General features: G+C 44.2%; 2 protein-coding genes and 1 long non-coding RNA gene across 5 annotated transcripts in view; 1 reads left to right on the forward strand and 2 right to left on the reverse strand.

Annotated features, from left to right (window-relative positions):
• PTDSS2 (phosphatidylserine synthase 2) overlaps nucleotides 1–20,319 on the reverse strand; it is a 39,978-nt gene extending 19,659 nt beyond the window's left edge. Inside the window, exons 1-3 of one of the 2 annotated variants that reach the window (XM_035328899.1) lie at nucleotides 20,115–20,319; nucleotides 11,075–11,176; nucleotides 6,064–6,146 (exon numbers count right to left, since the gene is read on the reverse strand). In XM_035328899.1, the coding sequence (XP_035184790.1) occupies nucleotides 6,064–6,146; nucleotides 11,075–11,176; nucleotides 20,115–20,248 (319 nt within the window). In that variant the 5' untranslated portion in view covers nucleotides 20,249–20,319. Of the gene's footprint in view, nucleotides 1–6,063; nucleotides 6,147–11,074; nucleotides 11,177–19,189; nucleotides 19,339–20,114 lie in introns of those variants that run through there. The other variant, XM_035328901.1, reaches the window with a different exon arrangement.
• A 1,155-nt stretch (nucleotides 20,320–21,474) lies between these two features.
• Nucleotides 21,475–24,771, reverse strand: LOC118168478. Its single transcript, XR_004751582.1, has 3 exons — nucleotides 24,576–24,771; nucleotides 22,246–22,458; nucleotides 21,475–21,608 (listed from the first exon to the last, which is right to left on the reverse strand). It is a non-coding gene; the product is annotated as an uncharacterized LOC118168478 (long non-coding RNA).
• Nucleotides 24,772–24,799: 28 nt separating this feature from the next.
• SIRT3 (sirtuin 3) overlaps nucleotides 24,800–26,760 on the forward strand; it is an 8,206-nt gene continuing 6,245 nt past the window's right edge. For both annotated transcript variants that reach the window (XM_035328904.1, XM_035328905.1), the window contains exon 1: nucleotides 24,800–24,804. The gene's annotated coding sequence lies outside the window, so the exon portion shown is untranslated. The remainder of the gene's footprint in view (nucleotides 24,805–26,760) is intronic.

Genomic DNA, 26,760 nt, shown 5'->3' on the forward strand with positions numbered 1-26,760 from the left:
AAATTAAAGTATCTGTGCACTTTCTGCTCTGTCATTGTCACCTCTGTTCTTCTGTAAGACTCAGTCCCCAAGTAATAGGCTCTCTGACTGTCTTGGATACCAGCTTTGTGATCCATGGGCTGCATTCATGCCTCTAATTCATCCTACTCTAACCACAGACTGCTTTGGCCTCCATTCCGTACAGTCATTTCTGGGCTCTGGAATCTCATCCAGTATTTTGTTAACTCCTACAAGGGAGGAAGCAGGTTCACGCAGAGCCAGCATGTGAGCAGACAGAGCACTCCAGCATTTTTTCCTAATCACATACAAAAATTTATCCAAGGTAGTTCAGCAAAACTTGACTCATTCTAAGTGGATATTTAAATCTCGCAGTAACATCATGTACTAAGCACTTAGGAATGATTTTAATAGACTTTCCTTCAGGTGTTTCCTGTTTACACTTACAAAACCAAGCTCTCCTTCCATGGCTACATGGAGGTGATGGTTACAATTGGTGGGGCAAAGAGGAATAAAAAACAGTCATCTGTAAGGTTGAGCAGAGACAGAAAGCAATTCCACCTCCATGTTCATGGTTTGATCACGAAATGAAAAAAAAACAAGCATCTTCAGGCACAATTTGGGCATTTCTCTCTATTAACTCCAAGGGAACTTAGATATGTTAATGCTTCATAGTCAGGACCACGACATAAATAATGCAAGAACTCAACATCAAGTATAGGCTTGCAAACTTATCAGCTCAGAACCTGAAATCATCTAGCTGTGGTGTTGCAGGACTTTTTATAGGCTTGTTTGCCATGAAACAAAAATAAATGCCATCGTTGCCCTGTTGAATCATAAGTAGCAAAAAATGAAAAAAAAATACACATTTTAAAAAGAAGCCTCTTATCTGACAGCCTAAAGACACAATCATTAAAATAGATTGAAATGTGAGAAGGCGTGACCTTTTTCACCAAAACTGCTGAATTTAAATTAATTAAAATGGCTTACTTTACACTTCCAGAGGGAAAAAAAAAAAGAAAAAAGAAAGAAAAAAAGCAGGTGCGGCCTGGATAACAGAAAGCTTTGGACTCTGCAACAGATTTCACTGGAAATACCGCACTTTTAAGATTTTTACTTGAAATTCACAAACATAATTGTTTAATTACGCAATAAGATGAAGCATTTTCTTAGGTGTCAGTTAAAACAAACAAACAAACAAAACTCTAACATATGCTATGAGGTGTTTATGACTTTTTTTTTTGTCCCTTGGTCACCTTAAGAGAAGGAAAAGCAGAATTCAGCCTGCCTTCTCCTCGGAAAGGCAGCAAATAGTGCCTCCTGCCCAGCTGTCTTTGCCTAGATGTTGTAGAAAAGGTTATTTAATGCTTCTGTCCCTCCTTCAAGATTTGATGAACTTGCAAATCCCTTGGGAAATTTCATTTGGAAGGACTGACTGAGTGTGCACCCTCTTGTCTTTTCCAGAATGCTGCTTAGAAAAATCAAATAAAAACGTCCACTGGTCAAAGATGCATTCAGGACAGACATACTTCTCCCTACACTGGCACCACTTTACTGCTGAAAAATACTGCAGGTTTTGCAAGCAAAACTGCAGGATATCTTGAGGGGGGGGAAAAACCACCATCATATTTCTATTTAAAATGTGTTTCGTGTTTGATAACATTTTCTACCCCTTCCTATGACTGCAAACCTTGAAGAGTAAACAGTGTGTTCACACCAGAAGTAAAAAATAAGTTTTCATTTACATTTCTACAAAAATTATTTCCTTTATACATCACCTTCAGACTAGCAGCCTTGGCAATGCTGCTTTTTTCTGACCTACAAAGCCTTGTATGACAGATTTTATGCTCCTCGCAGCCATAGATGTGGCAGACTAGCTCTGAAACCGATGTACAGTTCAGATAGCAGAAAAATCTAAACCTGCAGCTGAGCTTTTCTCCTACGTACATAGAGTTCTGGCAACAGGTGATCTGCAGCTGCTGAATACACTCAGCAATGCTCAATAAAGCAAAATAATTAATAAAAGATTAAGATCTGGTTGCAATTTAGTGTGCTTTCTCCCCAGCAGATATAAGCACCCAGGAGGTTTTGAAGACTACTTTCTATCTGTACAAGCACAGCAGAAACAAGATGTTTTCAAAGCTGTACAAAAACATTGTGTTCTCTCTCTCTTCCTGGACCAGCCTCAGCTATAAAGTTATTTTTGGCATACCCCTATTATTTGTTTTCCTTAAATGCACTGTCACCGTGAACCTCCCTCAAATTAGGATTATCTGTCTGATTAAACAGGCCTCAACTAATCATTTACATACCTGAGAGTTCAGTGATTACTATGCTCTAACACTGAACTGCTGTCATCCTTGGGAGACTTGAGAATATTTAACAAGAGCGCTGCCTGGCCGAGTGCACAACCGGCCACTTACCCCTAGTTATCATCACAAGTTTGAGTTTAACCTATGCAACCTGAAAGGCTGAGTTTAAAAATAATAATAATAAAAAAAAAGGTATGTGCCTGAACAAGGCACTTATCTTAGAGCTGTTAAGTGGGTGGAAGCACTTCATAAACGCTAATCAGAAGTTGCACAGGACACAAACAGGGAGAAGTGTCTGCTCTGGGCAGCCACACGCCTGCTCAAATTACTTAGCACAAGGTTTTCCATAGCGAGCTCGGGTTCGGAAGCACCACCCCATGACCTGAGAGCAGCGATGTGATGGAGCGACCGAGGGAACAGCAGAGGGAACGCAGGCCTTCAGAGAAGTCCCAGCTTGGTGTGCATGGTATTTCGTAGGTGAATGTAAGGCTTCAAAATATTAAGTGGCTAAGTTAAGATATAAAAATAGGAGTTAAAAGCTCAGCTTGTCCAACCCCCTAGATACAGGGCAATTTATTTCACCCAGTCAGTGACTACCACTGTCCCAACAGTCCAATGAATTTATGTACAGACAGTAGTGAACATCCAGATTCCTGAATTCTGAACTGTCAGAAAAGGGCAGATCACGAACTATTCTCTAACAGAAGGATTTCTTCACTGCAGAATTACAAGGCAACCAGCTGCTGCACCTGGTTTTACCAGCAGCCTGCTCTGTCAGTGTTTTCTCACCTGGGACAGGTACAGAAGAGATCCAGTTTTTGCCTGCTCATTTCTAGCTACTTCAGCCTATGGGTTAGTTAGGAATATCATGGTTTACTCTCCAAACTGCTTATGCCGTCAGGAACGATGCATTACATCAAATAACTGTTGACAAGAGTTGGGAATATTAGAAGTGTTTTCTTGGGGCAGTAATAACCATCTCAGAAAGTTGCATTCAAATTACAATATGGGCACGTTGTCTTAACAAAGACGATAAAGCATCACTGGACCCTTGCAACATTAAATCATTTCTATGCTCAAGGCTCCGTAAGGGGAGTTGACAACAAGAATCAAGAAAATCTTTTAGCTGCAAATACTAAGAAGTCGGCATGCTGATGACCTATATCCATGACCCATGTCTATACCATTTTAGCATGAAATGCATTACACTCTCCGCATTTAGGTGTTCACCCACCAACAAATGGACCTGGAGGCAGAGTTTAAGATTTCACCCCTGTGACACATTGTTCCTTGGGGATAAGGGCATATTCATCTTTTGCTAGATGGCTTGGAAGGTGTTTGCATTTTGTTGAGCATGCTAGAGGCACTACAAACCAAATGAAGGCTTTGAAGCTAATGGTTTACAGGAAAAAAATTGAAAATTGGATAAAAAGAGTGTTAAAAATACTAGTCTTCCCTAAATAGCCATACATATTTCTTTGCGTAATAGCCCTACATTTCTCAATTATGGTAAAACAGCTGGTATGGGTCCATGTGGCTAATTATTACCTAGAGAAAATGGGTCAGAAAATCAGTAGAAAAATGGTAAAGCTGAATGGGAAATCATCTAAAACTGACATAGCCAGTAATGCTGAAAGGGGAAAAAAGTCAGTCTGGAAGGCTAAGTGTAGAAGTGGCTAAGTCTGGAAATCTTATACGCTCACATAGTGGCTAAGATCAATTTCATTAATAACCTTAGTGGAAAGTAGATTAACAACACAAAACACACAAACAGCAGCAGCAGGGAAGGCAGGGACAGCAAGGAGAAAAATTGGATGACCTCAAAAAAATGGAGTAACAGAAGAACTCAGAATACAGTTTCACACTTATGAACCAGTAAGTTTTCATACACAATGTTAGCTCATCAGCAGAGTAACTAAAGGATTAGTGTCACCTGTCAGACTCCAAGCTGCCACTGTAATACAGCCATGAAAAAAGCACAAGTAACATGAAGTTTGCCATCAGGGTGCTCCCAAAGAGATATTGTGAAGCTTTAATGCTGTCACAAAAAACATGAGCACTGCCAGACCTGGATAGCCATTTTCCAAGAGGAAAACCCAAAACACACACACAGGACTGCTAAAATGTTATGGGGTAAACAAGCTTATGTTGAGGGGGACACTAAAGGGAAAACTTGTTTGCTTTGGCAAAACCAATGGTGAGATGGCATTAATTGTGTATGTATAAATCAGGTGGATAAACACTTTGTAAGAAGAGCTATTTAAACAGAAAAGCAACACAGGCACAAAACCCAAACCAAAATATAAAACACCTCCGAGCTGGTCATAAGTAGGTAGAGACATACTGAATAATAGGCCTCCAAAATCACCCAACTACCATAACATCTAGCCACTTCTCATACACAGCTCGGAGTTGGTGTAACAGATCTGACGGGGCTGTATGTGATCGCAGCGACCTGAATCCGACCCACAGGCTTTCTTCTGTCCTATAAATGGAAGCTGCGCACACCAGCAGCCTGTACTTCCAGTTCCTTTGAGATGAGATCTTTCTCTTGGAACAGCACCGTGAAGCTAAGGTCAGAGACTCAGCTGCCTGATGGACACTTCCCAGTACACCCTCCACAGCCCTCCGGAACAGGAGAGCTGACACGGTGTCTCAGGGGCTGCAGCACCAAGCCTCTGCTGCCTGCAAGACTGCTGTTCTCATTTAAACTGGCACCCAGGTGTCTGGCTGCGACCATGGAAGTATCTGCTGTCCTGGTGAACTGCTGTAGCCCTTGAAAACCACTCTTCAGATCACCTTGTCTAACAAGCTACAAGAAAGGTGAATTAATACAAAAATAAAAATAAAAAAATTACTAAACTCAGTATATAAAGGGACTGAATATATGAAAAAATCGATTGTCAAAAGATAATCAGCCTCAGTCCCCTAAATGCTGTCTACCACCTGTGTATGTTACCATCTTGGAAACACCACATCAGTCCACACTAGCTGTTTGCTGTACACTTCTACAACCTTCGGACTTTCCCCATCCCATTTGTCCTACTTTGTTCTAGGGAATAGAAGTGACTTATTTCCCAGACAAAACCACTGGATGTTCTCAAACTGAAAGCTATGACAGGAAAGCAGCCAAATATCACTTAAAGGGAGTAACTTCTTACAGAAGGTATCAGAATTAATTGCAACTTTTTAATTAAAAAGACCTCAAAAAACACACAAACTTCTGATCAAAACCTTAAGTTTACAGAGATGTGCTGTGTGCATTGCTCTAGAACAACATCTGCTTTCATCAGTGTTTTTAACCTGTCTGCTGTTTCTCACATAAAATAGGATTCCTAAACTGAAAAGTTAATTTTTTGGCATAAGAAACATTTCAAGAATATTATGTAAGCCTACATAAATTCCCTTAGCTCTTTCTCAGTGATTCACAGCATCTAAACAGGCAAAAAGATCAAAGATGTTAAAATTCTTCACTCAATATAGCAGTACAAAGAAGAGATTTTATGTTATGGTCTCAAACACTCTCAGGACTTACAGTCTTACACTGAAGGATCACTGTGCTGTCTGGAATACCTTAGTACTTGAGGAGGCTGGCTGGAAGCTGGGAGGCTATATGAGAACTGTGCAGCGTTAGCGTGCCTATATTATTAGTTAAATTATGACTTACCTCCTCTGCAAGTAACACAAGTACTTACATTCAGCATAGAATGCCATTTAGCAGAAATATTTGCGTAATTTAAGTGACTTAAATTACCTGGATGAGGTCTTGAGAATGGTCCATCTTTAGCTTGTGTAACTCCAAAACATAGAAAAACCAAAATACTGGCAACAATGCCTCTGAAAGTAAAAAACAGAACAGACTATTTATATTGCTGCATCTTCCCAATGAAGTTGTAAATAGTGTTCTTAGACATCAAAAATATCTGGTGTTTATTTCTTAACCTCTAAATATGTCAGCCATTAAATAGATCCCTTTTGGAGAATATGTTTCAGAGAAATAGTATAGAATGTTTCAGTTGGAAAGGACTTACAAAGATCATCAAGTCAGAGTGTTTAAAGGCAACAGGTATAGGAAATAGGTATAAATTCCTACACTTGTGGTTTCACAAAAGACTGTCTCAAATCCCCAAGCCCACCCTCCTATCCTTCTCCCTTCCTCCCCACTAACTGCATGCTTCCATTCTTCAGGCAGTCCAGGAGTCTGCTAGATGAGTTTTCAGTGAGATCAATAACAAACCGAAAAAGAGCAATTCCTTGATCCACACAACGAGCCATAGGCTTTAAATGATTGTGACATGCACAGTCAGTCAAACGCTTCCCTGCGTCTCTGACTTCCATGCATACTACGTCAGCAAGACACTAACTGGATAGATTTCTTCCTGTTAAATTTTGACGAGCATCTTCTCCTTGCTCTAGTAAAATTTCAATGAAAGCTTATAAGGAACCACTGAAAAGCCATTTCCTGGGCTGTCTCTACTCCAAAAACGTTTTCTCCATCAACTGAAGACAAGAAGAAGCTTTTAAAATTAAACCAGCACTGTTGCTATTCCAAGAGCAGAAGCCATAATCTAGATCCTACATAATGTAACAGAGACATTACTGTATCAGACCGTAAGACCAGGTATATCAAAGATCCACAACCTTACCCCCAAACCCTAAGCTGCAGTGCACAAGGTTTTCTATAACCCTCAGCAACATAAGACCTAAGGGAGGACTGCCATGGTCCTGCCATCCTTCTCCTTCCAGGAGGCAGCAGAATGAGACGGATGAGACTGGTTCAGCTGCAAACTAACCTAGGAACAGAACAATTTGTTGTAAGCTGGGTCAACTCACCACTCACACAAGGAAGGAACACAGCAGCCCCCATCTGAGGGGGAACTGCTAGTTTAAGCCACTGCAGATGCAAAGCTTTAAAGGCAGCCACGTGGCTCCAAAAAGAGATTTGTATTTTTGCATTTTGTAGCACGTAACAATACACGCTGCTTTGCTCACTATCATCATGCTCAGTCGTGAACCAACATGTCCAAGATTTTTAGGCCTCGTAGGGTATTCTTCCCAAAGCTAGAGACAACCTGAATATAAATCACCGCAGGAACTTAGTTTCTTTCTAAAATCCACCCTCAGCCAAACAACAGATGTAGCAGCAGTGCCGAAATAAGCTGTGGTTTCAACTTTTTTTTTTTTTTCTTCAAGTTCACCATAGGAAGGTTTGAAGAAAATCACAAATCTGTGTAATAGCCATGCCAGCTCCATTACCTTTTTTTCCTCAGTGACCCAATTCATATCAATGTACTGCCTCCTTATGAAGCTTTTGAAGCCTAAGCAGCAGCTTGTCCTCCTGGCTCAGCACAGCTCCATGTAAGAACTTCTCTAGAATTTGAGAGGGGTATGGGGTTTGCCTCAAACTACATCCACGAAGGTAGCCTAAAGGGACAAGGTTTGTGAATTCCTCTGAGCAGCACATCAGGAAGGCACTAAATATCATCGCCTACAAAAATAATTTTAGTGCTTAACCAAAAAAGAAAGGGAAAACACAGCAACAGCTTCATTAGTACAAACAGGCTATTGTTTCTGTTGTTTTAAAAGAGATGATTCAGAAACACAAGACAATGAAGCCTATGAGTTGCTGTGTACCACCCTCTGTTCCAGGCGTTTAAGCAGACAGCTCCTGCTCCCTGTCCTTTCTCTGGCTGTACCTACGTTAGCATAACTGATACAGTCCCCTCAGGGCTCTGACCAGATGAAGAAGTGGCAGACAGAGGCCTAGCCTCTCTCTTGCCTTGTTTTCTTGGTAGGTGTTCATCAGCAGCTTGCAAACACACACACCCCCAGTCTCATTACCATGGCTGAGCAATGATCAGTTATGCCAGAAGCCAGCATAGACAGGCACCTTCGAAGAGAGACTGATTTACAGCTTGAAATTAACTATAAAGCCCTGATGCCTGCAGGATTTTTTAAAACCTGAATGCATTTACATTTTTTTTTTCCCCTAAAGATCCCTTGCTCAGCACTCAAAGCATTAGTGGATTTCTTCCACAGCCACGGTACACGAAGGAGGCCGCTGAGGATTTATTTAGCTGTCCTCAGAGCTGGAGTGCGGTCCTGTCGGCTCCTGCTTAACGGGAGAGGAGAAGCTGCCAGACGGGACAGACTATGTCAAGGCCACCCTGAATGCTGTAAGAACTGTGTGAATAAAAAGCCTTATCGATCAGACAGGTTTTGCAATGCATTATCTCTGTATCTATCGTAAAGAGAGCTGAAACTTTACTTAGCCAATCTGATCATGTATATTGCATGATCACATCAACATCTTTGTGTATGATCCTAATGAACTTTGACTAGATTTATGTATAAAACATTCCTATATAACTTATAGTACAAATAAAAAGATAAAATCCTCCTTTAATTGCTCTAACACATAGCAGGAAGGCAAAAAACACTCAAATACCAGCACATAAACAGATGCAAGTATGAATCCCAGCTCCAGATACCACACCCTGCGATCTCACAGGCTCATGCTCTGGAGCATATTTTGTGCATCATTTCTCCCGGTGACTTACTACCTCTCACCCTGCTCTCACCTGCTGCTGCAAGTGCCTGGGTGAAGCACTTTTACAAGGGAGAAAATGGGAGCTTTGCATGACTTCCTGCTGCTTTACTCAGTCCAGGAAACAGCAACAGCAGACAGCACAGCAATTTGTGTACTTCAATTTCACGGCTTGCTCGCAGCCCCTAATGCAGTTCGCAAGCAGCCTGGCATCTCTTAGCATGAGCTTGAAAACAAAAGAGATTTAAGTGTCTGCAAGCACGTATTTAGACTTTGCACCTCCGGACAAAAACACTGCTCCACTGTCATTGTGCAGCAGTTGGAAATAAAGAAGCATGACAGCCAGAGCCACTGCTCATTGGTAATAAAATCGTCGCTGTTCATTAAGCAAGTGTTCCTAGGAGATATTTGCAAAGTGACAGTCGCACGCCGGGCCAAAATTTTTGATCAAAACACATAGCAGCTCTTTAAGAGGACTGAAAACGTTCTCAGGGTAGGATGAAGTATTTTAAGTGATGAAGGTAAAACAAAACTGTGAGAAATGGGGATGTGGATATACCTAAGTATGTTGTGCCCATCTTGCTCCTGCCTCTCTTTGTTCAAGTATGCCCCTGGAGAGCCACACGGAACTGGTCAGGAATGACAGAATAAAAGCAAGTGCACAGAGGCTAAAGAAGGTTAAGAGCACTGGCTGGAACATGATTTGAGCTTGAACCCTTTGTGTTTAGCAGTGCTAGATTTGGCAAAGTGCTTGCCTCAAAGACCTTAGAAAAGAGATTTAAGTGAGGCCAGATAGGAGTTCACAGAAAACTGACACAATGCAACAGACACTCACTTCCATCCCTTAAATCAGGTCCAACGCAACAGAAGCAAAGCTTTGGAAAGGCCCAATAGAACTCATGTTATTTCTGTGTTGAATTTTATCTTAGGATAAAGTAACGCTTTGACTGAGTTAATTGCAATCTCAGAATTCAGTATGTAGCTGGCATGGCTATGTAAGAGCATAAGGATGAAGCCTGAACGGAAGCAGAGAGGTATCCTTCAAAAACAGTATTTGGAAGACCTTACACAATTCTCTGATGCTGGTTTTCATGTATTTTTACAGGAGTACATTGCAGGCAGTACTCCACAAGCAGAGATGTGAAAGTGAACAAAGAACATTCCCTACTCATTGCTTGGTCTGCCGCTATTATATTGATTTCTAACAACTGCAAACATTACTCTCTGCGCTGAATTTGAAGAAAGCAACATCTATTTCATGAAAGAAAGGTTAATCTGATGATTAATCTTCTTTGGTTTTGTTTTCGTTAAAGCAGTAACGGCTCTAATCTCAATAATAAGATATTCCACTGAGTCACCTTCTGTCTGTCTTATCCCCTAACGATGCGTCATCACTTCTCTTTCAGCTTTTCCACTTTATTCTGAACTACCGTTCCAGAGGATATCCCACCTCCATCCGTTCGCTGAACTCGCACATTGTTGTAACTGGGAGTAAAGTGGCATTTGTTCACACCAGAGCCTTGCAGAAGTTTTCCCAGACCCAGACAGGCCACTTTGTTCCAACTTGTTCCATTTCACCCCCACGCATAAAAATACAAACACTCAGCTCTGTAATGTAATTCCTAAAGCAGGAATTACATTAACTACAACTATTGTGTAACTGACAGAGTGACAACTGTATCAGGAAATACCCCGATTCCTGCATCCCTATGACAACAAATGCCATATCCATACTCACTACAGAAAATGGAAAAAAAAAGGGGGAAGAAATTCTTTCATAGCAAAGGGGAGAAAAGAAGTGTTATATTTAAGAAGCCAGACAGGCAGGAAACAATGATTTTCATGCTTTGCAAGGATGCTTTTCAATTTATAAGCACCGCTTTAATTCTTAAAATATAGTCGGATTTAAAAAGACCACTTTATTTACCTTTTTTTGTTCCCTACTGCATTTATTTTTTTAAAGAAGAGAAATTCAGCTACACATAAGCAGTTTAAGTTGTGCTTTAATCTCATCCTTAATTTCCAAGAGTCTCCCTTTGGGCTAGAATTTCTCATGTTTATTTTCAACAACAAATAAGCACCTATTAAAATCTCAAGTATAATTGAGATTTTAAACCCTTGCTAAGGGTTTGGGCATTTGGGCCATGCAAACAAGTTAATACAAAAGAGTATTTGAGGTATCTTATCCATACGATTAAAGCATGTCTCAAACATTTACCTCTTTGTATTGTAAGCTGTATCTTGTGGTGTTTCTTCAAGCAAGGTTACATATCCCAGCGCACATGTGAGGATGAACAAGACTGTTAGGGTATGAGCTCTCCTAAAATTGAGAAGAGAGAAAAGTGATATCAGAAAGCAGAAAAAACCAAGGTGCTGCCTTTGAGCGAGCCCTCTGTAAGGCTTACGTGTCAACAGCAGTCAATTATACTAAAGGATTTTTTTTTTTTTTAATTGTACTGCCCAGGAAAAGGAATTTAGCATTTGCACAGAATTTAGTCACCAGGCTGTCATGCACTAGCACGCAAGAGAAGCCTATCACCAGAACAGGTCTTGCTCATTTTCCCTCGGCGTTTCAAGCTAAGAAAGGTTTGGACTAATGTGTGCTATGTGAACAATGGCAGCTTGAACAAAAATAGCACCAACTGTGCTAATACTGAGATTACTGGGAAAAAAAAAAAAAAAGAAAAAAAAAAAAACATATTTCTAATCAAACAGACTCAAGACAAAACCAAAGGGTGCTCAAGCCAGACGCAAGTAACTCCTGTAAAAAATAAAATTAAAAAAAAATCTCTGGATGAGAACAGCTGCAACTGTAAAATTTCTGATGCTCCCTCTGGCTGCCTGATTTCTAGTGATGCTCACAGTTTCATTTCATCTCAGCAGTGAACAGGAGGAGCAGAGGTTCATGCCTGCAGAACCCCACACAGCCATCTCTCCGCGAGGAGTTTCTGCTGGAACAACTGCATCAGCAAAGGTGCCCGGCAAAGCTGGGTGGCTCTTTGTCTGCACTGCTGAAGGTGCAACCTGGCTGGTGTAACCTACTGGCAAAGGCAGATCACGCTCATGCACTGTTCACTTCCCCTTCCATAAGGGTCCATCCTCCTACACAGATTTTATTAAGGAATTCATAGGTGAAAGAAAGAAGAGCTAAGTAAGCACAGGCAGACCCAGCAGCTGAGAGAACTGCATAGAGCTAGTTGACATGTACACCCACATAGCTACTGAGTATAATATACATAGTATTCTTACATAGTGCATGCTGCCTTTTTTTTTTTTTAAGTCAAAAATTCATTTCCTAATGCAAAGCCATTCATTATTTTCAGTGGCAAACTTATCTGACCTCCGCTCAGAAACAGAAGCACAGGAAGTGAAGCCATTTAAGACCAAATCATAAAGACACGAGTTGTGTAGTCCTCTAAAACAACACCTTCTAGTACAAACCATTAAAACAATGCCAGCATAAAACATCAAGCTTAGAGAACAGAGAAACAGTGAACGAGAAGTACTGTATCTGACAAATATATGTACATACGTTCAGATGTTACATTTTCTTTTTGTAGTGTTACATTTCCATTTTATATTAAAAAACACCAAAGTTAAACATATATTTACATTGCACAGTGCATGAGAAACTGGAGATCATCGCAGATTTCCAAGAACTCTACTAACTTACCTTTAAACACCAAACTCCATAACCTACCTAAAAGTGCTCTAAATTAAGGCAAGCATTATTTTGAACCACAGTCTGAAGTTCACGCTAGTCCAAAGCATGGCTACTTCTCACCGCATCCTTTTAATCCCACTGGAAAACACATGCAATACCTCATAAGCAGATGAAATCCTCTTCTGCCACTGTTAGAAAGGTGTTCAGTATTTAACGCTATTCTTCCTTTCAGTCCAGAGGACACAAATTAACCAGCTCCAGAAAAAAAAAAATGAGAAGGATGTAGGAGTATTTTCAAAGTTAGCAAGGCATCAAGATGTCAAAATAAACAGGCAAAGGCTCCGCAGCAGCACAAACGATGCATTTTCCCAGCAAGTTGTCTCGCAGGATGCCACCTAACAGGTGATTCAGACACCACAGATTAATATTCATTCACCAGCCATGTGACTCGGGGCCTATTTTGTAACCTCCATGAGTTTAAAAAACCAGACACAGCCCTCTCAAAGGCTACAGGACAGCACGGGGCTGAAGGAAACGCCCCAATTCATTCACATCAGAGCTCGGTCTCAGTCACTGCACGTATACATGCACGTAATTGATACAAAAACAACCTATATTTTGATCACAGAGTCATTTTAATTGCAAGGCTGTGCATTATATTTTATGCCTGGTTTTATTCCTTATTTTATGAAATGAGTATCTAAGAGGATATAAAAGTCTCTAAGTGCTGTCTTCCATCATCTCACCACGTCCCGGTCTGAATACGAAGTTGGTTACTTTTCCAATGTTCTGTGTCACAAAAATGGAAAGAAAAAATCAGCTGTGAGCACGTCCCATTTAGATAAATGCACCTAGAAACTTGTCAAGTAGAAGAACGAAGATCTAGTTCCATTCAGCCCTGCGGGGAGTCTGTAGTGAAGGAAATGGTCAGTGTCTGACAGCTCCGTGTCCCCCTGCCTTTGGTTTATTTTGGTCTACCACCAACTTGCAATTCAACAATCCCCCATGGTTAACACGGAACAAGAAGCTCTATCCCTCAAATTATCTCATCTCCCCTTTAGCTGCGTCTTCACTTCCAGCTGAAGCGAGATGGTCTCGTAGATGGTCTTAGAAATGGATAAGCACGTAAACATATTTTCAGTCTAGCAGAAAATCCAAAGACCGGGATGAAAGGTTTTCTGGCTTGGTTTGTCTTCTGGAAAGAGCAAGTTGACAGCTCCAAGCAAAAAATCACCAGTAGTGACAAAGCAACGGCAGCTGCTAGAGGTAGCAGGGCATCTTGCAAACCTACCTGCCTGATCAAACAAGTTCAGGTATGTGTTTATGCTTGTTTCCTTAACTTTCCCCAGTTTGGAAGTTAAAAAGAAAGAAAGAAAGAAATGCAGTCACATGGAACAAGACAAAGTGTTAAGCATCTGCAGCAGCCAGTAAAAGGGAGAGCATGCAGAAGTGCTTGTGAAGAATCAGTCAAGATGACTTAACCGGCATAAAGGGGGATTAAGTCTCCACGTACGCTCTGAAATAATGCTTCAAGAGGAAGACAGCCCAGCTAAGAACATCCAGAGCAAGGTAAGCATTACAGGAATTATGCAGAAAGGCTTATGCTCTCCTGGTTAGCCTAGAGCCTTTGGAGAAGGAAAAGAGCTAAGCTAAGCAGACTGCAAGTCTTCCCCTTAGCATTATACAAGAGTTTGGGCTCTGCGTAAGAAGCAGGGGTAAAGACTGCTTTCAGTTCCAGGTATTATGCCAAAAATCTCAGAAAACAGTACCTAAGAAGACAGACACACAAAAATATGCAAGGTCAGGAAGGTCAAAGAGAATTCACAATAAATCCTAAACTACCAAAAAGTTGCAGTTTTCTGCCTTCCTGTACCTTACATCTAGCTCTTTCCCCATTTAAGCTTAAGGGAGCATTAAAGTGAAATATTTCCAGTTTTATTTTAATTAAAATACTTGTCATCGTAATTTAGCTAAATGCCAATCAAGAGCAATTAAGTCAGTCCAACAGACAGCATCAGTAACTATACCACTCCTTCACCGAATCTTACAAAGTAGGAGCTTTGCCAGCAAATAAATTCAACCAGAACTTCTTTCTTGATAGTAACTCGTTTTTCTGTCACATTTAGAAACTACTTTTTTCAACAAAACAACTATCAGAGCTTTTCTTTTCCCAAATAAAGTATAATGACCAACATGAGGTAAGACAAAACCGTACAAATCTCTTCCTTTTAGCAGGTTCAGACAGATCGGCTCCCAGGACTGAAAGGAGGCAGTAATACCCCAGCATCATCTCCTTCAAACTCCAACACTACTAAAAGGGGCTTAGGTGTACGCGACCACACCCTTATCACCCACCTCTTTGCATTAATGTTCTTGTTTGTCAAAAATGATGCAATAACTGCCTTAAAACCAACCACTGAGAACATGCCAAGGATCGATGTGTTAATCTTTTTGTCAGCTCTCCGCTGGAACAAAATTCCAAGGAACAGGCTGCCTGGTTTGTCCCCGATGTAAAAAGTTACCTTCATAGTTACTGCTGGCAAAGAAAGCTGACAAAAACTATTCCCAACTCAGGCTACCATCAAGTTTTTCACAAGCATTTTTTTTCCTTAATTCCAACTAACGGCGAAGTCTTAAAAGCATTTCTGAAAGTGATTTTAAAAGCTGAGCCAACGTCCAAGCTCTCGGCCTTCTGTATAGCTACACGTCATTTGACACGTGAATTTCAAGAAAACATGACAAATGGGGAGCAGGACAAATCCAGTATTTCAGCAACAGTGTAGCATTTCAGTATGTTCCCATGAGGAATATGTTATGGGAAAATACAATAAAAAAATAATCACAATGTAACACTGACCAAACTTTTGACAATCAAAACCAAAACTGTAACGAGGAGGGAAACAGTTCCATCTGGATAAAGAGAGAGGCTTTTGAAACCTTCAACAACAATTTAACTTTTGGTTGTAACTTGGTAAGACATCCAAAATGGGCGACACCAAACTCAGATGTTCACGGTGCAGAAGACCAAAGGAAGTGGTCAGGCCTTAGCGTTACAAAAATAATTTAAAAGGTTTGTGACATGAGACCTCTCTCATCCACCCAGATCTCAAAAAATAATCAGCAGCAACCAGAGGATGCACTTTGTCCTGTAACACTGCCCAAAAGCTCCAAGCACCCACATCTGCAAAGTAACAGGGACACAGATGGGGCTTTTAAGCTGCAGCCTGTGTATTAAAGTGTTTAAACTCAGAGATAACCAAGAAGTACCTATTCTTAGACCAGTAACGTGTCTTCAGCACATCTGTAAAGGTAGAGGATGCTGATTAAACTTCTGTACATACTTGTGCTACAAAACAGGAACGTCCCTTTTCCTTCCATAAGTCGTTCTGCTTTTACAAGTCCGTGCCTCTCGTAAAGCGATCACCGGATAAGAGCAGTACAATAGCACGTACTCCCACAGAGAAATCAGAACAATAGATTAAAAAGCAAACCACGCTTCAGCAAATTAGTCATTTGCCTCTGAATGAGAAAGAAGAAAAAAAAACATCTCCATTCATCAGTTCTACAGAGTTAGCAAGTTAATCAAGGTTCCCAAAATGTTCATTTTCAAATACTGAACATTTTTATCCTTAAACCTATCTAAGGATAAATAAATAAAGCCTGAAATCTCCATTTCAGATTTTAATGTAAAGCAATGCCACTGAAACAGTGTCATTTTGCATGACAGATAACGTGCAATACTCAAGTACAAGCCCAAGACACATTTTCAGAAGCACGTTTAAAAAAAAAAAAAAGACAAAAGTAGGGAATGAGAAGGAGGTGCCCTTCTGCCAGATTAAACTGCATAAAAGCATGGAGCTGGTTCTTTGGGCTGATAATTTGTTTTGTAAACTGCTCTAGAAATCAAATCATATGATGGCGCTTTGATGAGCCTGAGTTCAAACAAGAGCGTTGAGGAAGCTCTGTGCAGAGAGCTCCGACCACAGACTCTTGCTGCACACAGGATACACCATTAAAAGGAAAGCAGTTTTCCCAGGATGGGAAATCTAACCTAGAGGCTAATCCTGTGCACTCCTGGCATGCTGTATTGCTTGTGGCATGGTGGCCTGTCCTTGCACTCTCTCCCCTGGAAAGTACCCCTCGGGTGTTGGCTCCCAAGTTTTCCCCATCTTCCTTAAATAATGCTGGAGCACATCTACAAAAAAAAGAAATTGATATAGGGAATTAATACCAGACCTAAAGCCCCCATGGGGCATTAAACTCTCACAAGGTCTCTGCACAAGGATTTTTCTTCTGCTCCTGCAGCTTGCCTGCAGGAACTAGGCGACTCTTTTCCTTTCGGGAAGGGGCAGTGCAATAACAATGCAACTCTCCGTCAACACGTACCCTCAGCTGCAAGAAGAGTTCATACAGTCAGCAGGCCTTGGTCTGATTGTACAACGACCTCCTGGATGTTCTAGCAGCCAGAGACTGCCAGGGCATATGAAGAATGTTCCCTTGAAAGCGCTGCAATCAGCCCTCACAAGAGGGGGCAGAAAGGTTCAACCCAATCTGCAGCTCTTTTATCTGAGAGATCCCCAAGATAAATCACTCACCTCTTCCTCCAAACGGCCTGTTAGAAAATCTCATGCTGCTGTAAGTTTTGCTTTTAAGAGATAAGAACTATGTACAAGAAGGGGATAAGTAATATTTTAGCTTGAATAACAATGCTGTATTTCCCCAGATGGTGCTTTGCACACAAATCTGCCTTCTCAAAGAAATATTGGTGCGCCAGCCATCAGGAAAGATTTCTCTTAATATTTTCCCCAGAATAAAATAAGAAGCAGACGGGCTTGCTTTTCTTAGCTGTAATTTCTATGCTTTTTACACCACGCAGAACTTTTAGGATAAAATTAAACCTAAGATGTAACCAGAGGATCCCAAACTGGTAATCAAAGAGCATCCAAGACGCAAGGACTGGCATGAAAAGAGTGACCACCGCCCTTCTGCCCCCCACACTGGCTACCAGAACGGGAGGAAGGTTTCCTCTTCAAAAGAGTTGCTGCAAACCTCGACATTGATCATGCAGTGGAGATAAATTTCTTCCCTCCTCTCCAACAAAAAGACACTGCTCCTCTTTTTCAGCTTCAAGTATCGGTAGGCATCTGCCACAGGTACCAGAAAGCCAACCTCCACTGGATTTTGTTGCCTGCTTACAGGTAGCAGAAAAACAAAACCAAACAACAACAAAGTCCCTGCCACCAAGAACCTCTAAGACGCATCAGCATTTGCTCTTCTGCAGGTCACAGAAATGAAGCCACCCTGATGCCACAGGATATACATGGAGACATTAAGGAAAAATAAAAGAGTTTTTTCTTTTCATGCTGGCTCAGTGCAAATGTAAGATCTACTGTGCTTCAATCTGTACAGAAAAAAAAAAAAAAAAAGTCAAAACCTCAGCCACAAAAGGGTCCTTTGTTTGTATTCAGAGAGCTAATTCTGTAAGCAGATGGGCAAGAAATAGTCACAGGTACTGGAAAGAGGAGCAAACATGTTTCCTAGGACAGCAGCTTGCCAGGCAGGCCTGAATATTTCCAGCACTCGGTAGCAGTAGGTGTTCTGAAATTAGTTCAGGGATAAGAGATCCAGCCAATCTGCTTCAAAAAGCTCCTTCCCACTTCCTTTCCTTGACATTTCCCAATGGCAAAAAGAGCTGTCGAGGTACTGACCAAGCAGGTTCCCAGAATGTAATTAAAATACAGTGTTTTCCAGGTTAAAGTCATTAGGACTGAATAAGAATATGGGCAATTATACAGCACCTAACTTGTTTTTCAACGTTTTTAAAAGATTTAAAAAGAGAAGACGGCTAAGAACTACCACCTTTCCAAAGCATTACATTTACAGCTGTAAAGTTACCTTTGCGAGCTGAACTACTTTAGACTGATTTCTGCCTGTGTCCACAAGTCCCACACTATTTAACATTTCCAAACTGAGCAGGCCATGTCAGTAACCTTATCCAACAGCTTCTGAACTTCAAGGAGAAAAGGTACTTTCCATGTAGCTCATGTGGGCAAAGACAGCGGGCACCTACCCTTTAGGTTTCTGTTTTCTGTAACCAGCACAAGAGCGCTGTCAAGGGCCACGGGAAGAAAACAGCTCCTCTGAATAACATTTCTTCTTGCACACAATAGAAAATTTAGCTTGTCTTTTGGTAAATGACGCTCAGACATGCAATGCCATCACGCATGAGTCAAAAGTAACAGAAGGGAAAACCTATAAACTTTTACAAGCATTTACACTCCTAGATGCCAGCACGAGCAACATGCAGAATTGGGTAATAAAAAAAGAAAGTCACCTGAAAATACATAAGTTAAACCTTTCTATAACACACTTGTACACTTGTCCCTACTTTCCTCCTGGAAAAAACTAGCTGATAAAGCAGAAGCCTTAAAGAAGGGCAGCACATTTGTACATTCAAGGGAAAAGTTCACCTGGACAAATGAACTGCAGTTACAGTATTTTAGGATAACGAACCTGTACGAGCGGCAGACTACGTGCTGCCCCCACACACAACAAAAAGGTGCAGGAAGGTGAGATTACACAATAACAGCATCAGGTGTTTTGTAGGCATCACAAGACCCCAGAAAAGAACTCCATTGAGAAGGCAACACGAAAGCGACAGCATTTTACCCATTTTCCATTTATAAGAAGGCACTCCTCAGCAGACCTCAGCAGGATCCAGCTGCTCGCTCATTCACTCAGCCTACATGAGGCAACGCTCATGTGCTCTGCAAGAAAGTTCCTCTTGTCCTTGAGATGAGGATGTCCCTCCGCTATACTCACACGTCAGCTCCTAAAGAGACCTCCTAGAGGTCCTGCAGGATCTAAGCACTTCTCAGCAACTCGCGCTAGCAGAAATACCACCCGGTATCAGCGGCTTCATCGAGATCCACACCCCCCAGCTCTGCTGCTGCCCAGATTGGCAGGGTCAGAGCCAAGCGTCCTCCTCCTGCTGCTCCCAAATGTCAGACCTGAGCCAAACCGTGCTGGCCCGCAGCTCGGATTCCAGGCGAGGGGCTGTCACGTCGGCGGGCTTCTTCTCCGCTCAGCGACGAAGGGAAGCGGCGTTCGCTGTTGGGTTTCCTTGCTGAAAGAGGACGCACGCAGGTGCTCGCCGGAGCGGGTTCCTGGAGCCCCTCCAGCAGAGGAGGGATTTAACGGCACTGCCACGGGCACGAGCGCATCTCGTCCTGCGAGGACCGCTTGTACCAAAACCCACGGCGGGGAATCACGTTTCTGGCCAAAAACGTCCCAGTACTTATCTTCCGAGCGGAGCAGGCCGCGGAGCCGTGCGGAACACCCAAGGGTAACGGGGGGCTGCTCCCCTGCGGGGCTGCAGCGAGCGCCCAGCCGGGGAGGGAAAAACTGGTTAAAATCCTGACAAAACGGGCGCGGGCACGGAGGTGCCCGCACACTACGAGCTCCTGGAGTACGAGCACACACCTCTAGACCCCCCCGCATCACGACAAGCCTCCCCCTATCGCGACAACCCCCCCATGTCGCGACACTCCCGTATCGCGACACCCACCGGGAGCCCCCCGCCCCGGTCTCTCACCAGAAGAAAGTGTTGGTGCCGTCGTCGTACACCTCGGACTCGGTGCTGCGGCGCGGGCCGGGGCCGTCGGGCTGCTCCTCCAGGGCGGCCTTGCCCAGCGCCCCGCCGGGGCCTCGGCGCTCGCCGCGCCTCATGGCGGCCACGGCCGCGCGTGCCCGCCCGCCCGCCGCGGGTGCGCGCAGAGGCCGCGCTCGGCAGAGGGAAGGGGAGGGGAAAGGGCGGGGCGCGCCCCCGGCGAGGTGCGCGGCGCCGCGCGCAAGCGCACAGCGGGGAGGGAGGAGGCTGCCGTTGGCATGGCGACCGTGCGGCCTGAGGGAGGCATGGCGCCGCGCTGCCCCTCGGGGTGGTTCCCTCATGGGCAGCGCCCTGCCACCCCCGGGGCTGCCCCCGTGTGTCGCCCAGCACATGTCGCACTCCTCCTCTGGGGCCCTTCTGACTCTGTCATGGCTTCCTCCGTCCCCACAGGCACCTCAGGAAGCTGTCCTCCGGCGGCAGTTCCTGTGGGGGCAATGGAGGAAGGTGGAGGAAGAGGTCCCCGGGCATCTTGTCCCTGCCCGTGGAACTGGATGGTCTCCGAGGTCCCTTCCAACCCCAGCCATTCCATCTTATGATCACGGCCCCACACAGGTCACTTCACAGGTGTCACTTCAAAAGTCGCTCCGTTACCCTTGCTGCCGAACACAAAGCGCAGCACCCCCGCAGCAAGAAGTTCACAAAGCTTGTTGAAAACAGGGTGGGAGAAGGGAGCTGTGGCTAGCTGAAGGCTCAGCAGGGTTTCAGGCTGGTGACTGACTGCTCAGGTGGCAGTTTCACCACGAGCATCCCCAGGGCCATCAGTAATACCTGCCTGATCCTTGGTGAATGCGACTTGAGCTTGTGAAACCTGAAAATACTCTGTTTGGGGGTGTTGTTACAGCTCACTGTGGCAGGCATTGGCTTTGTCTGCAGGAAAAAACAAAACAAAAACAATTGGGAAAACAGCCCTTTCAGCTGTGACAGGACAGCGTTATGCTAAGAGTACACGAGTACATCTCAGCTTCTGTAGACGGTAGCAGTATTGTAGCAATACTCGATGCTCAATTTCTGTATCTTTTGACAAAAGTAATGAACGAATGATAATTAAAGAAAATGGCTTATTTTTGTACCTACTCACCTGAATTATCTGGGGACAAGTGATCCCAGACTGTTCTGCAGCTTTCAAGGAGCCCAGAGTGTGCACTCCAGTTCCTTCCACCCCTGGCATCCTGGTTGTCCCAGCTCCTTGCAGATTGAAACATTTATAATTTATAATATTACTTATAATTGGTTTTGCATTTGCAGAAGTGGCAGCATTTTGCTGGCAAAGCTTTCCATTTCAAGCTCTTCAACCAGAACAAACCCAAATGTGAGATACTGCTCCTGGCCTGCGGACAGGGAGACCTTTCATTCCAGCAAGATGCTAGGGGCATCCTGGTGCGTTCTGTGTTGGCAGACACTACATGGGAGAAGAAAACCCTGCAGGAGCAAAGAAGAGAAGCCGAGGAAGAAATGAAGGAAAATATTTCTGTGACTGTGAAGGAATGAGCTGGCCGGATGATGGCAGCAGCTAGCTAGGCAAAGAGCAAGGAGTGCGCGGGGTAATGAGCAGCAGAAATTGCTTGTAACCACCAGCTAGGAGCTATTAGAGACATTTGTGTATGAAAGGAGCTTTGCTGGGTTGGCAACGCTACCATTCTGCTTGTTTTCTCTCTTGTTAAAGACAGAGCAAGTCTGTGTAGCTGCCACACCTGAGCAAGAGGGTTTCAACCAAAGATTCTCCAGGAAGGCTGAATAGTCCTGCCCTTTGAGGAAAAAAGCAATTCTGCAGGTACACTTCTGGCTACTGCACAGTCTCCTACTGACCTGAAACGCCCTCTCTCTCCTGGCAGCCCCACTATGTTTTATGAGACCTGGGGGCCCTTAGCCTGTTCCAAGGGAAGCCACCAGCTCCCACTGCAAGAGCAGAGGCTGCGGTCACACAGCTTTGTGTCACATCGGGAACATCCACCACATCTCACAAAGGAAATCTAAACAAGCTTTGAGTTAGTGTCCCTTTCTGCCCAGCCTAAAGCCCTGACATGAACAAAACAAAATAAAAACACACAGTACTCACCAAGCGACAGCCGACGCAGCTTTCTGCGGTCATGGCAAGCACTGAGTCAGGTCCAAGCCTTCTGGGTGCTTATGGACTCCTTCCTCCCTGTGTCTGTTGACATGGGCCCATCACCACTGCTTTGGGACGTTAGGACAGGCAGAAATTCTCCAGAACGCAGCTTTTCGGAGGGTCTTTTTTTTCAAGGAGCTACAGCTCATTGGCCTGGTACAGCTGGAAGAAATCCACAAGAGGCTAAAATTGTACAGCTAGAGCAGACGTTAGAGCTGATGGCATAAAAGGCAGGTTGGGAAGTGCAGTCAGGACTTTGGAAGAAGCTTTTTCATGAGGAGGGTTGTGCAGTGCCAGGTCACCTGAAGAGGTGGAGGAATGAATCTCTGACAATTGAGGCTTTCAAGACTCAGCCAGACAGAGCCCCGAGGATCTAATGCCAACAATTCACCCACTTGGAGCAGGAGGTTAGACTGAAGACCTCCCGAGGCCCCTTCCAACAGCATTTCCATGTTTCCATGCCTTACAGGGTGAAGCTCCCCAGTACTTTCACCTGGAGCAGCACCACTTCGCACAGCCAGAAGGCTAAAACGTCCTGCTTTCTGTCACCTCCAGAGCCACAGCTGGCCCTCTCCAGCACACTGGCTCTTCCTCTGCCTTAGTCTCAAATTTCAAAATAAATTTTGCCCCTGAAAGTGGAACTTTTCCCATCCAGAACCACTTCCCTTGAACTATCTCCAAAGCACAGTTGGTGGTGCTAGATGACAGCAGCTCAAGCATTCAGACCCAATATATTCTTGCCAGGCTCTCAGTATCTGGCCAGCTTGCTCATTAGCACTGTTGTCTAATAAGATTTTTTATAGCTGCTGAGAAACATATGCACTGCAATCAAACCTGAAGCTTAAGATGTTCAGCAAGTATTAGGCTTTATACAGTGGTTCGACATCACCGGCTTTTGTCCGATTCTTGTCTTCCCTCCTTTTCCAATAGCAGGCAGGATTCAAGCCCAATGTGAATTATCTTCTGCCCATTTCACTTAGCAGATCTTCTTGGAAACTTCTATCTGGCTTTTGACTGATGTCTTCAAAATTAAGCCAAAGTCCTACAAACACTTTCATTTTTTTTTTTTTTAATTTTCTACCCATTTTATGCCACTCATATTGCACAAACAGAATGGCTAATTTCTTTAATTGCTAAGGATCTCTCTGGTGCTGGGCTGTCACATGAGGCTGAGCAGCCAGTTCTCATCTCTGCATATCTGGGCAGGATGAAGGGTCTCTGCCTCCAATCAGTCCGTAAGTGGCACAGTGGTGCCTCAGGGAAGCACAGCCCTTCTAACAAGAACCCCCAAAAAGTTGCAGTTTGACACCAAACACATCTAAACAACCTCTTCTGAAGGATCTTTCTTCTTTCGTGTACTTCCAGCTGCACAGGAAGGTGCATCTTCAAACTCTTCAAAAGTGTTCAAACTCTTGGAAAGAAGGAGAGAAGGAAAGAAGGAAAGACATCAGGGGCCCTGGGGACCAAAAAGACCAAATAAATACTTCAGCACCATCCAAAATTAGGGATGCATGCATGCAGGATCACTTTGGAGCACTCAGAAGAGGACTGCTCTGTCAGAAAGCATCACTGTGAGGCAAGATGTAGACAGGCATCCTCTTTCTAGTAGAAGTGGTAAATACATGAAGCTTTCAGCTGTTTGTTACTACTTCTCTGACAGAAATTACGTCTGCACATCTGGCTGGGACTGACAGGACAAGGGAGTGCTCCTAGAGAGCTTCAGTACTGACTCGCTCAGCGCAGGTCAAACCACTGCCCAAAGTGGTTGAAATGTGTCAGGCTGATGTGATACCACAGCAGATTAGTACTCACGTGACTGACCCCAGCAGCAATAAACCGTTAAGGGCGATAACATCTTAAATAATTCTGGCTGCTTACAAAGCATTTGTGCTGTTGCAATGCCTCAGCAAACGCGCAAACTGGAGCTTCACAACACTTCACGCCTTAACCAGATTTTCCAGTGACAGGCTGGAGAGTTCATAATTTCCCTCCCTGCATTTGTTTCCCATGCTGCCATCCTCAGCACCATTCCCCCAAGAGCACTGAATGCCAAGGCAGCGTGTTGCAGGAGAGTTACATGAGGAGGAAAGCACTGAAATAAGAACACCATCAATTTGGCTGCCGGCCTTGCTGCAAAAGGAGCTGAGTCTTGCCAGGGCAGAGCTAAATGCCTCCTGAACTGAAGAAGAAAAAGTTCATTGTTTCCTCCAAGTGCCGTGAGAGACACCGCAGAGGTTGAACACCTAGGACAAAGAGCCAGGCTGCAGGCACAGACTCACCTTCCCTGCTGGCTAGCAAAGCCCGTGAGCTCTGGGGACTGGTGCTGGAAGCAGCTGCTGCCCGCGTTCAGTGAGCTGCCCTATCTGCAGAGCAAAGTCCTCCCAGGTAAAGTTTGCAGGACAGAGACACAGATGTGCAGGCAGAGCCACGTGGCTGTCCCACCTTTCTGTTTAACCCAGCGGTGCTCGAATTGCAAAGGGCCTTGGTATTCTATCGGGAGACACGGAAAGCACCATGGATCCTGTCTTAAAAGACTTCACTCCTTTCCCATGTAAACACATGCGTGTTCTCCCATACCCGTGGAGAGCTACTGGCAATCAGGACAGTTTTCCCCTCCTGGCCAGCCCTACAGATCGCTTCTGGGAGGCTAAAGGTCGCTCCTTGCCCTGCTCTACCCTTGATTTCAAACACAGCAGGAAATTCAGAAGACAGCTCTCTTTAAAAAATGGTAATCGCAGGGCTGATTCATTGTCTGTTCAAGGCGCTTGGCAAAGCCACAGAATGACTGGAAAAAACAGTGTGGAGATGCCAGCTGCCTTTCCTGCCAAGATACACCTGGGTTACCCCCCAGGACTCATTTTATATAAGAGCTACCCAACGCAACGCCCTTGGAGAGCACAGGAGAATCCAAACCAGGGGATGACTAACTCTTCTGGGAAAAGGCAGCTCTTCTTATCTTGGAAACTAAAAGAAGAAACCACCATAAAACAGATACAGGGAGAGTTGTCAGACATGGCTCACACATAACGTTTTCACTGTCTCTTTTTGTGAAAAGAGAGCTATACCCTGCTCCAAGCTGTAGGTCTGGATGAATTGAGCCTTTGTGATCATATAAGCAAGCAAACAAAAACATTTGTGTTTTGTTTATGATTTCCAGTGGGTCAGTGCCAAGCACCTTACCACAAATACCATCAGGGAAGCAGGGACTGAAGCTGTCACACTCTACTAAATCACATCTGCTTAGAAGTGACAGGATTTTAAGGAGCAGGGGGAGGCAAGAGGCCTGGGTGGTTTGGGGGAGTATTCAGGCACACTTTGGTGTTTCCCTCTTCAGCCACGAGAGAGGGAACACTTGTTCTGAGGGACCGTAAAACACTGGGAGACATTCCCATAATTGTTGGCACTGGATGCTGAGGCCCTGCATGCAGCAGCACTATCGCATATGGGAGAACGAAGTGCACAACTTCCAGTGCTGCCTTCAGCAGCCAGCGAGGTGTGAAGAAAGGATTTATTGGTCTCTGTTCAGCCCTTCCAGGAAGCCAGATTTTCTTTGTGGTTTGGGAAGACCAGACTGGGAAATATAAGAGGAGCAGAAAACACTGGGCCACTGAGAAACCATGGAGACCATCCTCGCTTACCTGAAAGCTCACACTTGGCCTCTTGTCCTTGTCCTGGCAGTTAAAAAAGCTCACCCGTGACCCCATCCTGTTCTCTCTCAAAGCCTGTGCTGCTCCCACCATCTTTTCCATGGAGCCCAGAGTTCCCCCCAAGAATGAGACAGATCGTGCACAGCCCAGATTCTTTTTTATTCTATTAAGGTTTAGTGCTTCCCCCCAGCTCTTTACTTCTCAGCTTGAAATGAAGAGTTTAATGCTTTCTAGAGCTTCTGTTAATTTCCTTTTTCTAATTTCTGCTAACTTCCTTCCTCCTTTGAGCCCGTTTGTGAAACCTCTTTGGGGTGTTCCCAGGACACAGTGAGTGGCTTTATAACTGAGAAGGAAGACAGGTGGCCAAGGTGCTCTCACCGAGCTAACAAGAGGAGCCACGAAGGCCGACTCCACGGGGTTATCAGCCTACGCCGCTGGGCGGTACTGGGCTTGCCACTCCTTTGAACAAGGGTGAAGGGCAAATTTCTTACCTCCTCCTTCCTATCTGCCCACTGCCGAGCAGAAGCAGCTCCCTCCCAAGGCAGGAGGGAGTCCCACACGGAAGTCGAGCCACCGCTCCCGTTCACATGAGACCTCAGGCAGGGGTGCTGGGGAAGCCGACCACCTCCTGCCAAAAAACCCCAGCCTCTCAGCCTGTTCCACCTGCAGCCTCCGCCACACCACCGGCCTGACAGACAGCTCCCAAGGGACCTGCCAGGAGGAGCCAAAGGAGAGCAGGGGGTGGGAAGAGAAAGACTTCACCATGCAGGTAGGAAAGAGAAACTGCTCACCAATTTCCAAGAGGTGGTTTTTTTTT

Source organism: Oxyura jamaicensis, chromosome 5, assembly GCF_011077185.1.
Source record: "Oxyura jamaicensis isolate SHBP4307 breed ruddy duck chromosome 5, BPBGC_Ojam_1.0, whole genome shotgun sequence".
NCBI lineage: Eukaryota > Metazoa > Chordata > Aves > Anseriformes > Anatidae > Oxyura > Oxyura jamaicensis.